At 36.4% G+C, this 13,326-nt stretch overlaps 1 protein-coding gene across 1 annotated transcript; it reads left to right on the top strand.

The window, feature by feature from the left end:
- The first annotated feature begins 3,478 nt into the window (after window positions 1-3,478).
- On the top strand, window positions 3,479-6,922 carry LOC128557018 (E3 ubiquitin-protein ligase NRDP1-like). The gene has a single exon (XM_053543437.1). The coding sequence runs from the start codon at window positions 5,315-5,317 to the stop codon at window positions 6,293-6,295; it is 981 nt and encodes a 326-aa protein (XP_053399412.1). The 5' UTR covers window positions 3,479-5,314; the 3' UTR covers window positions 6,296-6,922.
- Window positions 6,923-13,326: the final 6,404 nt, after the last annotated feature.

Here is a 13,326-nt window from a genome sequence, read left to right as displayed (position 1 = left end):
TTTCGGATCCAAGCGATCACGTGAGACTCGGTATATCAAGTTTGTTGAGTATCTTGCCTGCAGCTGCGTCGGTAGTCTCTGGGACTCGTGGTAAGTCACCCAAGACCATTTCTCAGTCAACCAATATGTCATCAGGCACATCTGCGGAAGCTGGAGCTGTCACTGGAGGGACAGAGAAGTGTATCAAAACATTCAGTAAGTATAAAAAGGACATAATTCATTGAAAATTTCTGCAAAAGTAATGCATCATGTGGCTAATAATGTGGAGCAACTATCTAAGTTTGAATTAAGTAAGTGAGATACATGTAGAGCAGAAGTGCATACCAACTTGAACTAGAAACTCTAGTAAAAAGAGGGCATAACTCAGCATTTTGGTACCACCATCATGAACATTTTGTCATTTAATGTGGGTGTCTATGTGGTACAACCGCTTTAAGTGTGAATAAAATTCATGTAGAAGAAACAGAGATATAGTGAAAAGCACCAACATTAAACTGAATTTCTATGAAAAAAGGGGCATAAAGTCACTAAATATTTGTGCCAGAGTTGTGGACGCTGTGCCATATGATGAGGACGACGACGTGGAAGAACAATTTTAAGTTTGAATCAAATTCATTAAGTAATAGCAAAGATAAAGTGAACCAACATTAACCTAAAATTCTAAGTAAAAGCGGCATAATTAATGAAATATTGGTGCCAGAGCTATGGCCCTTGTGTCATATGATGTGCTGATGATGTGGTACAACTGTTTTAAGTTTGAAACAAATCCGTTTGGTAATAACAGATACAGAGTGAAAGGGCATCAAAACTTCAGTCTGAAATTTTATGTAAAAAGGGGAAATAATTCACGAAGTATTGGCGCCAGAGTTATGACCCTTGTGTCTTATTATGTGGGTGAGAATATTGAACAATTGTTTTAAGTTTGAATCAGATCCCTTTTGTCATAACAGAGATATAGTGAAAATAAATCAAAATTAACCTAAAATTCTTAGTAAAAAGGAGGCATAATTCATGAAAAATTAATGCCGGGGTGATGGACCTTATATCATATGATTAGGGGGAAGAAATATCTTAAGTTTGAATCAAATGCATTTGGTAATAACAGAAACATAAATTAACATATATCTGTACTCCTGAATGTCATGATTGGATTATGTTAGAACCTGTTGGCGTAATGCTAATTTGAAAACCTGGTTTTCGTGGAATTTTAACGTTTCTTGTATTTGATTTCGCTAGGTTCAGAGTCCTAGGCTAAGACTGATATGGATAAAAAAAAAGAGTATCGGGAATCAAGTTTCATTAGTACGACTAATGAAGTGTTAATTATACCATAGAATAATTGATGTGCAGGTATCCATAATGGCCATACATTCCCTTGATCTGTAATTAGTTTAGGGAATCAAGGAAGGAATCGCTTCTGACATCTGTTATGGTATAATTATGTACAGGCATCTTACAATCCATACATTAGATCCCAATAGCTTTCATGTTTTAGACAACCACGAAAGGCACACTCTAGAGTTGGAACATGCAGACTATTTGATGGCCAAAAAATACTTCTTTAACTCTTTATGGCCCATGGTATCGTACTTTGAATTCGCCATATACTTTGAACAACGTTGCATGCAGACTAGATACACTTAAGAACTGAAATATTTTTCCGGAACTAGCGCGATTCATGATTTACCGATCCTATTCTGTCGTTCATTTCACATGGACTCCGAAAAAAATCATTTCTTATTTTTCGCTCTCAGCCGAGTTTGAGTTTGAAATTTTAATATCAAATTTACTAAAACTTCAAGACTTAATTTCAGCTGAAACTGACCATCACTACTGAAAAGTCATTTGAAAAATAGTTAATAACTCGAAATTTAGTTTCAAACATGCTATTTAGATATAAATGACAAAGTTTCATCATCAAACTCAGCCGAGACTGAAAATGTTTTGTGAACACGGGGCCTATTTATCAGACGGAACAACTGCGACGTCATCTAAGGAATGACCAAACAGCAGCCCGTTATCACTAAGCAGCGGGCCTTTCCTTTTGCTGTTCATACAGTCAAAATGAACGTCATAATTTTCATTGGAAAGACCTTTGCGTAACAAGGGTTTTCTGTAATATATCTTTAAAGATATATGATGATCAAAGTTCATATTTGAAAATACGAACAATCACTAAACAATATCTCCATGTATATGTATGTTTGTTTGTTAAAACAGCTGTGTATGGGTTTAAAATACTACTCATGTGTAACTTATCATGGTATGAATATAATTATATGAGCCGTGCCATGAGAAAACCAACATAGTGGGTTTGCGACCAGCATGGATCCAGACCAGCCTGCGCATCCGCGCAGTCTGGTCAGGATCCATGCTGTTCGCTAACAGTTTCTCCAATTCCAATAGGCTTTAAAAGCGAACAGCATGGATGCGCAGGCTGGTCTGGATCCATGCTGGTCGCAAACCCACTATGTTGGTTTTCTCATGGCACGGCTCATATCATATCATATATAAAAATACTGGAAGTTGTTTTAATTAATAACGGCTGTTACTGCATAAACATATAATTTCATACAGTAAGTTCGTATGTTTAGCCAGGTTAGATAGATTTGATGGGAATTTTATACACATGGTTGTAAATCAATATCTAACGATAAATATTTTAGCGAAATGTTTTCATAATATGAATTATCTTTAGATAAAAGAATATACCATTCACATCATACATCACTAATAAACACTCTTAAATTGTCACAATATCTTGTTTAGTTAAGACTTCATCACACACACGCACAAAATTGATAAAGGGTTTTCGTTATAAAAATACAGTTCTGGCAATAAAATTGTCCTTATTTAAATATATCTTTAAAATCCATAATGCTCCTACTGTACTACAGTATTAAGAATTTAAGAATGATGTCAAGTTGGAATTTCACGAAAGCGCCTGTTATGGATTTGATAGACCAGTTAGAAGGTCTACTACCGCAACATTCACAAGGGGATGAGGGTGGTTGTGTGGCATCGGTGCTGGAATACTACTCCATTTAGAGGTTGTGTTATTATGTACGAGGGTTTACATGTGAGCACCAGGGGATACTGACCAGTTTGTTGTAAATAGTTGAAATAAAAGATGCTTGCCAGGTGAACACAGTGAAATAGTATATTAATATGATATGAAATGTCGGTATCTTCAATACAGGTCAGTTTGGTCAGTTCGATTTTTATTGTTTCACGACGCTATGTAAATATCTTTAGACATCCATAAAAGGTGATAAAAATTGTAAGATGCCTTCTGTAAGAACAAAACAGTGTACAGATCGATATATCGGAAATAATGTGACAACAATTTGATTGAACGGTTCAGTGTCGTCTCTACGTACCCTAGTCTAACTAATGCATTTTTTGTTTTTTGTCCCCGGGAGTACAGCGGAATAATTGACGTACATAGAACATGTGCGTGTCGCATTGGGACATCTGTGACATATTAATGAAGCATGACGGTAAAAGATAAGCCTAGAGATGATGGTAAAATATTGATGCGTATGACTTAAAACAGAATATCAATTATATTGTCAGCATCGGGGATTTAAATGGAATTTTGATTGTCATGCGTTGTTTTTTTTCCCCATATTTTCAAGAAATATTTTTAGAATAAATCCCATGCAATGAACGATATTCTGTGGAAAAAGAATAGCCAGTTACTTAGTCATTGTTACGTCACAGGAAGGACAATAAGTGAACAGTTGGATGAAATGAATAATAAATAGCCGCGATGCAGGGATACACTTAAAGACGAAAATTATGAGAAAATTACAAGATAAGGAACTGACTTGTGTTAATTATTAACAGACCCGTCTGTGTCGCTATTAGCCCCTAGGAAAAGGATCTCGAGCCGAGGAGGGTCTTACCCACGACAGCGCAGTCCCCGTTACAGAGGATCTCACTTCATTTTTTTTTCTTCAAAATAAAATATCGATCAAAACATTAGATTGGAATGGGCATTTGGGATTTAACTTTTGATTAATGAAATGCTCCTTGTGTATGGAGATTAATTTTGGAATTAATGGATTTACCATGGTTTTTCACTGTCAATGCGTTTTAAATACGAAATGAAGGATTAATCTGCGGCAGACAAAAAGGATCTTCACTTAAAAATGGATGTTAAAGTATATGAAATATAGTATTACTAGCATTTTACAAGCGGATTGTACTGTAACGAAATCGTTGTATTTGCAATTAAAGCGTTTGAATAAATATTAGCATACCGATGTTTAAATTGACATTAAATTTATACAAACTGTATATTACAATTCATGCCCTGAAATAACAATATATTGTGAAAGTATTTGACTCATATTATATCGTATTTCACTTCTTAAACCAAATAAAAATATTAGCTGCTCAAGGACATACTTAAAGGAGAAATTAGAACTTACATTGGGGGTGGCACAGATTCAAACAACTTTCCTAAGTGATTTTCGTGATTTTCATTTCCACGGTACTCAAATTCTAATTGAGTTAATTACTGGTTAACATGACGTTCCTGCTGAGTAATTAATCATCTACCGGTCTTATCTAAAGGTTTTCTACAATCAAGGACGCATTGGAAAAAATAGCCACAATAGAAAGAATGGATAAAAGTGACATTTCGCATGTAAAACCTCAAATTTTGTTATGAAACAAATAGACACTCGTATATTATACTACGAAAAAAAAAACCGTTCAAATATGATTTGACGGACAATTATTTCGAACAGATTAATTGATTTAAATAAATGTTTCGGAAATAATATTTCGTTTCGGAGTGCTTAAAGAAAATAACATACAGGTATATAGTTGTATCGAGTGAACATTGTTGCTGTACCTATATCTTACATGTATGTGTGTTTTCCCAATAAAACAGACAGGTAAAGTGCATTCAGGAAATGTTCGCACGATTTTACCTACATGTATATTGACTCACAGATTCCTTAAGATTGGTGCGCATTCTTTTCGGAGATTTATACGTTTTAAAGCGTTTCGATTATAGATACTTACAGATAGTTAAAACACATAGGTTATCGTTTGTGTCAAGTATATTAAAGTGTTGGATTTACGACGAAACCCTGATCAAACAGAATTTATCTATCGATGGAACTGTTTAAACAAAAGTTTTGTCGATTTTACGAACTCTTCAAATCAAGGTAACGACTTCGGCTTAGTTTTCAACAACAGTACTTGTTGTCTTTGAGCAGGTTAGTGTAAAGTGTACAAACACTTAAACATACACACTGCACTTGAACTTAATTATTAAACAATCGTTTCAAACCTCAGGATGGGGTACGGTATTCAACGTTTTATCGGACCTGTTGATCCTAATTTGATATGTGGAATATGTAGCGCTGTTCTTGAGGATGCCGTTTTGACGCCATGTGGACACACGTTCTGTTTGTGCTGCATTACTACGTGGCTGGGACGGCCAAGCACTGACACGTGTCCAGAATGTCGGAGCAACGTGTCTATGGAAAACGTGAAACCCGTGCTTTCTCTTCGTAATCTCATAAACGGTTTTGATGTTGAATGTGACTACAATGATCGTGGATGTAAAGTCATCATTAAGTTAGACAGACTAAAAGGTCACTTAGAGACCTGTGGGTATGTGCCAATCGAGTGTGCTGGGTGCAACAGTACTATCAGCAGATTCGAACTCGCTGCCCACCAAATCAGGTGTGAAGCCATAGCTAATTCAGTCAGGGACGACGAGGGTGAAAGTGATACCTCTATTAGACTAGGAAATATACGTTTCAGCCATACATTGAATTCAGCCGACATATCTGAACTTATCTCTAAAATAGCGAGTCTGGAATTCCAGGTAAAAACTTTGAAACGAGATCTTCAGATAACTGAATCAAAGAATCGCGTTTTAGAACGAGAGTACCGTAAAACGAAGGAAGAACTTCAACAGAAAAGGAGTGAACTTATAGAACTAAACAGTGACTACGACCCGGATTATGAATATGGGTATACGCCCCAAAGTATAGCTAAACTTTCGTTCCTCATTGCGAGGTATCTATTAAAGAAGCCTTCATACATAGACAGGGATAAAATATTCAGTGCGGTGCGAAGATGTTACGATAAATACGCCCGGTGCGGTTCTGAGTTTGAGCACGATGTTCACATGCTTCTGGCCACGGCATTCGCCAGTAACTGGTTCACAGAGAGCTACAAAACTACTATACATTACTGGCTACAGAGCGTTGTCCGTTATAGACAGATAGTGACCAGCTCGTCCAAATACCAATCTCTTGTGAAATAATATATTATTTTATTCAATATTCAGATCTATTAAAATGCAACTTTTGTAGTATTTTACCTATTAAAGCTCGAAAGAATAAGAAATCGGACACAACGTGTCTTTTGAAGTTACAGATACCCTTTTGTTTGATATCTAGAATGAAATCAAGAGAAATTTCAATGGAAGTCATTGATATAGCATGCATTTTTACAATTAAAAACGCATTTATTTATAAATATTTACGACCTACATAAATATCAATATTTTTTTCACAACGCTCATTTTTGCAAAATCACTGCACAAAAATGAAAAAAAAAAAGAAAAAAAGAAAGGTTTTAGTATTTCGCTTGCAAAATGATTTATTTCAAATGACACGTGGATCATATGTCACCCTATGTTAAACAATTTTCTTTTTTATCACTTTACAAAAGAAAATGCAAGATGAAGAAATTCTGATCGTTAATAAACTATCAATTTATATATTCGATCTGTCGATAAGATTATGTCTATTTCTTCACTTGTCACAAGTAGTTATTGTAGAGCAAAAGAAAATTTATAATGCACATTTATTTGCAGTTTAGATCATGTTTCAGTTTATTCACATTAAATGTAACATTATTCCACACCCAAAATAAAATAAAAAAAGATCTATAATGTTTATTGTGGTTCGATTTTATGGTAGAAGTGTTCGTGATTGTGAAACATCATTTAAATCCTATGATATAAAGTTGCTACGCTCAGTGGTAAGATGCGTATAAAGTATGTCGGATTATAGACGTTTCGGTGAATGATATAATGAACATCCAATTACAGATTTACCATAATGTATTATGTCAAGCTCCAGGCCTTACCTCTACATGACATGCCAGATTTAAAGGCATTGACCTCCAGACTTGGGCTATCTTTTAAATTGATGTTTGGCCATATTATGAATATTAGAATATGGCTTTTTGTTTCTTAACATTCTTAAAAATGCCAAATCAAGAAGAAAAAAATGCCCGAGGCGGGAATCGAACACGGACCGCCGCGGCAAAGAAAACGTTCTTACTCACTTTACCTGTACATCATAGAGGTATATGTATTTATCGATTGTTAAATATAGGTATTTATAACTAAGGCAATTGCCTTGAGAATAGCGATACAAACGCTTTTCAATTTTCAATGTAAAAAATAGTCAAAACAATTCTCATGTTTTTCCCATAACATGTAGATTGTCAGTAATTAAGTTTCAAAACGTTGTAAGAAATATAGCATTGATTTCCTATTTTCTCTCTCGTTTTTGTTGTCGTACGATCTTGAGGTCAGTGCCTTTAAATTAATAAAGAACAAGAGCTCGTAGAACACGAAATGCCCCCCTTGATGCATTGAGTAATTGCACAAGGAACAGAAATTGATTTGGTCACTGTACATAAAAGTTCTACTGCTCTGGGTCAATGTGACCTTGACCTTTGACCTATTGACATAAAAAATCGATAGGAATCATATGCTGGTCATGATCAATCCCCTATTAAGTTTCGTGATCCTAGGCCCAAGCGTTCTCAAGTTATCGTCCGGAAATGGTTTAACTGTTCCGGGTCAATGTGACATTGACTTTTACCCTACTAGCCTAAAGATCTATAGGGGTCATCTGCTGGTCATGACCATCCTCCCTATCAACTTTCATGATCCTAGGCCAAAGCGTTCTTGAGTTATCATCTGGAAACTGTTTACCTGTGCCTGATCACTGTGACCTTGACCTTTGACCTACTGACCTCAAAATCAATAGGGATCATCTGCTGGTTCTGACCAACCTTCATATCAGCTTTCATGAAAACCATTTAGCTGTTCCGGGTCACTGTGACATTGACTTTAGACCTACTGACCTCAAAATTAGGGTCATCTGCTGGTCATGATTAACCTTCCTGTCAACTTTCATGATCCTAGACCAAAGCGTTCTTGAGTTATCATCCGGAAACTGTTTACCTGTGCCTGGTCACTGTGACCTTGACCTTTGACCTATTGACCTCAAAATCAATAGGGATCATCTGCTGGTTCTGACCAACCTTCCTATCAGCTTTCATGATCCTAGACCCAAGCGTTCTTGAGTTATTATCCGAAAACTGTTTTACTGCCTTGGTCACTATGACCTTGATCTTTAACCTACTGACCTCAAAATCATTAGAGGTCATCTGCTGGTCATGATTAACTTCCCTGTCAACTTTCATGATCCTAGTCCAAAGCGTTCTTCAGTTATCATCTGGAAACCATTTAACTGTTCCGGGTCACTGTGACATTGACCTTAGACCGACTGATCTCAAAATCATTAGGGGTCATCTGCTGGTCATGATTAACCTCCCTGTCAACTTTCATGATCCTAGACCAAAGCGTTCTTGAGTTATCATCTGGAAACCGCTTAACTGTTCCGTGTCACTGTGACCTTGACCTTCGATCTACTGATCTCAAAATTAATATTAATTATCGTCCGGAAATGGTTTAACTGTTCCGGGTCAATGTGACCTTGACCTTTACCCTACTAGCCTAAAAATCTATAGGGGTCATCTGCTGGTTATGACCAACCTCCATATCAACTTTCATGATCCTAGGCCCAAGCGTTCTTGAGTTATCATCCGGAAACGGATTGGTCTACATACTGACCGACCGGCCGACCGACATCTGCAAAACAATACACCCCTCCGTCTTCGGAGTGGGGGGGGGGGGGCATAAATATATAAAAGCAACGTTGCTGTCCATTAATTTATTTTAATCCTCAAGTGTTAAAATTGATGAAAGGGTAGAATTCATGCATCGGGTCCGACGACCAAAGTAGTTTCGCCTTTTCTTTTTTTTTCTTTTTTGCTTTATTGACGAGAATGTCTTGATAGTGCTCCGTCTCAGCATCTACATGCTTTGAAAACTCAAATTGACGCCCTTCGATTTCAGCACCAGACTGGTTTTCACATACTTGCATTGTATTCTATACCTAGCCTCAAAGCACAACCAGCCTGTCATTAACCTGGTAAATACAGGACAAAACAATAATTGATTTATCATTTGGCGACTAACGAATACTTCGATGATACATAACTCTTTCGTATTAGATGGAGTGAAAATACTTGTATTGAACACAAATGAAGGTGGAAAGTGGATGTTTAGAAAGGTAGCCATGGCAACAGAAATACAATTTTCTTAGATTAATTCACTAATCGATACATATCTGATCATTTTGAAGATATCGCATTCAGTTAATGAAAAATGATACGTTTTGCTGGCGGTTATATTGCATGTGCACTGATTCAACTTTAAGGTCAATACTCTATCAAAGTTCTAAATCTGGATCTTTTTTCCAGTTAAAGTGAAACTGTACTATTTCTTTCAAAATATATAACAGAGTTATAAAAAGCTAAATAATTGGCACTTTTGAACCTTAATTTTAGATCCAAGATGTCGAAGTATAAGAACCTGTCTCCATAGTTATAAATCTGTTCTTTGTGACCAATCTCAGAATGCGGCTTTCCCATTGGTCAACGATCGATCAGATTCGGGAGTTTCGAGGCTGGTCTATAAACTCAATAGCACAATGTTGCACGGTGATCAGTATGAGTTTCACGTCAGCACTTGAACAAATAAGACGTAAACTAAATGGTATTCCATCATTCCATCTCATTACCACAAAGGTGTAGTAATTTCGTTTGAGGAAGTAATCCTGGCATCTATGATACTGCCCTCTTGGGTCCCGTAATCATCAACATTCATAAAATTTATAATACGTGCAACATAATGGGCAATGAAATAAATATATAAAGTTAGGTGTGATCCACAATATCCGTCGCAACAGGGGTTTGGTGAATTTCTTCTTTATTTTAGCAGACCCTAAGGATGGTTATATGAAGTTTTTTGAATTATAGATATATCTTATGTTATGATCGTAGAAAAATCCCTACACATAAATTTTTCGACCATGACAATTCTAAACCATGGATCCAGTGACAAAGTTCTGTCACCACAGTACACATCTACTATAAGGCTGCATATTTATAAAGAAGCAAATGCAATAGCAGCGAAATAATTGTATGCAATTACAAAAGATTTGAATATCAAATGTAGCATTTAGAACAGTTTGTAATTTTAAGCCGTGATGCCTCCATCATTATCAATATATTGTTAGAAAACGGTATTTCAACCATTTTTGGCCATGCGTTTTAATACCACACTCGAAGATCGTTAGAATGAATGTGCAGTGGTATTGCATTATAAATGCAGAAAGGAACTACTGCGAGAAAAGTGGAGACTTGCTGCATCTGGGACTGGATTTGGACCATATTAACTAAACATTGTCGCGGGAGTGAAATAAAGCCATTGCATAAATTTGATAATACACTAACTTTAGTGTAATAATTAAAGCTTTGACGTCGACATCGTTTAAACGTTGGTCAAATTGACTTATTTATAATAGTTAAAGAAAGGAGTTGTTTTTGTTTGTTTTGTTTTTTTGTTGTTGTTTTTCGGCTGGAAAAGCTAACATGTGATAAAAAGAATATTACATTTGTGACTTTCCACATTGAACTCGTTAAATAAAATTGATAAAGTGCTCGACAGTGCCTCGCATTTTATTATTTTATTCAACTCGTTTAATAAATTCAGTATGAAAAGACACTCCTGTAATATCCTCCATATGACAGTGGCTTTTCCATTTAAACAACCGCATAATTGTTATTATTTCATTATGCGATTATTATGCAGAAACGAATACAAAATGCAGAAAATTATCATTGGAAATAGTTTTATTTCAATAGCCGGAATAATCTATACATCTCGATACATTCTGCATTCAGTCTGGAAATGAGACCCATTAATCTGCAAACATTCGATCGTTTGATGTCGTTTTCCCATGAGATTAGAGTATTTTATTATATTTACAATGAAGATAAATGTAAATGTTTGCTTTCGCACCATGTCGGAAATTTGATTCTTTCATCGTGAACATGTCCTTAATTACTTCCAATTATTGACGCTACTGCAGATCGAACCTTTACTCGAACATCTACATAAGAAATGCGATATAGTATTAGACCATTTATTCAACGTAGGGATTATTTTTTCAATAGTTGTGTGTGTTTAATTGTTAATCTACAACAATCACATCGTATAACAGTCATGCCTGATCCAAAGAATATCATAAGTTTTATCTGCCAATAGAACAACGGACATCACGTGTTATTTTGTGGTCGTAAAAAGCCTCCACGTATTTGGACTGAATGTTTTCTGGTCCTTTAGCCTAGGATCACTGAGTTCGTTCAATGTTTCTGTATTACAGAGTCACTCTTAAGACGGTGCTAGGGGCGTGAGAACAGTCTCAGTCAAACGAGGAGGTTGCGTTCTATGCTCCCAAAGGGTATTCCTACAGATCTTATTATCAGTTTGCCACCGTGACATACATCCCCACAAACTGTACCACACAAGTACGCCACGGGCCCCCGTTGGGCGCCAAATGTCACAGGGTGAGAAAAATGTGCAGTCAGTCCGTGGTTCGACCCCGGGACCCCTCAATTACAGGGCGAGTGCTCTACCGACTGAGCTAACCGGCTGCCTAACACATATTCTCCCCTTACGCGACCAAGTCCGTACCGTGACACGTTTGTAGGTCTGGTTCAATGTTTGACATTTAATATTAAAGAAGTCTGGGGTAATAAATCCAAGGCAAAAACCATAATACTGTTTTGTAAACACAGACTGAGGATTTTTGAATAAACAAATTGTGTGCAAATTCTGCAGGTTTAGACTTGTGCCGTGTTCTGTAATGTATGAACATTCATTAGAGGTTCGTTGTAGTCTCCTGACGGACATGGGAAACCAATGCTATGATAGACGTCTGGTGGGCTGTCTCAGAATAAGCCAGTCTGATGTCAAATGCTTGCGGAATTTTGATAGTGGTGTCTGAACTCTGGATTCAGGCAAGACCTTACAACTTCTGGTCAGGGAGGACGAAATATCTAGGCAGAACCACCGTGACTCATATAGACGTATGCCGTTTACGTATTTAACTTTTACCCTGCAAAATTTCTAAAATGGGCCGGTCCATCATTCAGTTTGGCCACTTGTTATTCAACAGGTGTGTTCACTGAAAAAATACTGACTGATAGCGAACAGTGCGAACCATGATCAGCCTGCAGGTCGCAAAGGCAGGAACACTTGCCACTAGCAGGCTAAATGTTTATAAAATCATATTATATTGCTTATAATAAAGTGTACTTCCATCGATCTATCCATCACTTTGTAGCTCTTAACAACGATTTTCCCCCTTTTTTCTAGAATTAATCGTGTCTTCTTTGCGGAAAATTTCCCTGCAATTTCTTAAAAGAGTCAAATCAAATGAGTCGAAGACAGGAAAACATAACTGGGCACTTTTCATTCTCTTATAACTCAGACTGTAGAACACACCATAAGGACAGGTATTTTACTGATGATAAGGAAAATGCGCAAGAATGGAATTCTGATTGTATGACTCTGCAGTCTACTTAGGCTCTATATGAATAATATATACAGACCCATCTGTTCCTTAATTATGTTTAGTGCAAGGTACAGAACTACATAAAACTGAAGCAGTCAGCGTTTGGGTTATATTATTGCATGTTGTATTCAAATGCAACATACGGGATATGAGTTTTCGATTGATTGTACAGATGGGCTGATAATATCGTCTTAAGTCGTGGTTCTGAACAGCTGGTGTTTGTCAGGTGAATATAAAATATTGAACACTGGTGTACAGCTGTCGACTGAATGATCACTAAACGTCTAGGGTAAATGCCCCCATCCCCACCCCCGACTATTGTTCCCCACTCTAGAAACAAATTAGGAAGCTTTATTGAATTTTGGCTTACTCCTGAAAGCTTAGTAAATGTTGATATACTGTGTAGTCTACATTTTTATATTTTTTTTTAAATAGAGGATATTACATGAGTGTCTTTTCATATTGAATTTATTAAACGAGTTTAATAAAATAATAAAATGTGAGGCTCTGCCGAGCATTTTATCAATTTTATTCAACGAGTTTAATAAATTCAATGTGGAATGTC

This window comes from Mercenaria mercenaria, chromosome 1 (assembly GCF_021730395.1).
Source record: "Mercenaria mercenaria strain notata chromosome 1, MADL_Memer_1, whole genome shotgun sequence".
Classification (NCBI taxonomy): Eukaryota; Metazoa; Mollusca; class Bivalvia; order Venerida; family Veneridae; genus Mercenaria; species Mercenaria mercenaria.
The sequence above is the reverse complement of the archived record's forward strand: the minus strand, read 5'-3'. Positions and strand labels throughout refer to the sequence as shown.

Excerpts from the sequence above, each read along its gene's own strand:
- LOC128557018 (XM_053543437.1), top strand. The coding sequence starts at position 5,315 with ATGGGGTACGGTATTCAACGTTTTATCGGACCTGTTGATCCTAATTTG.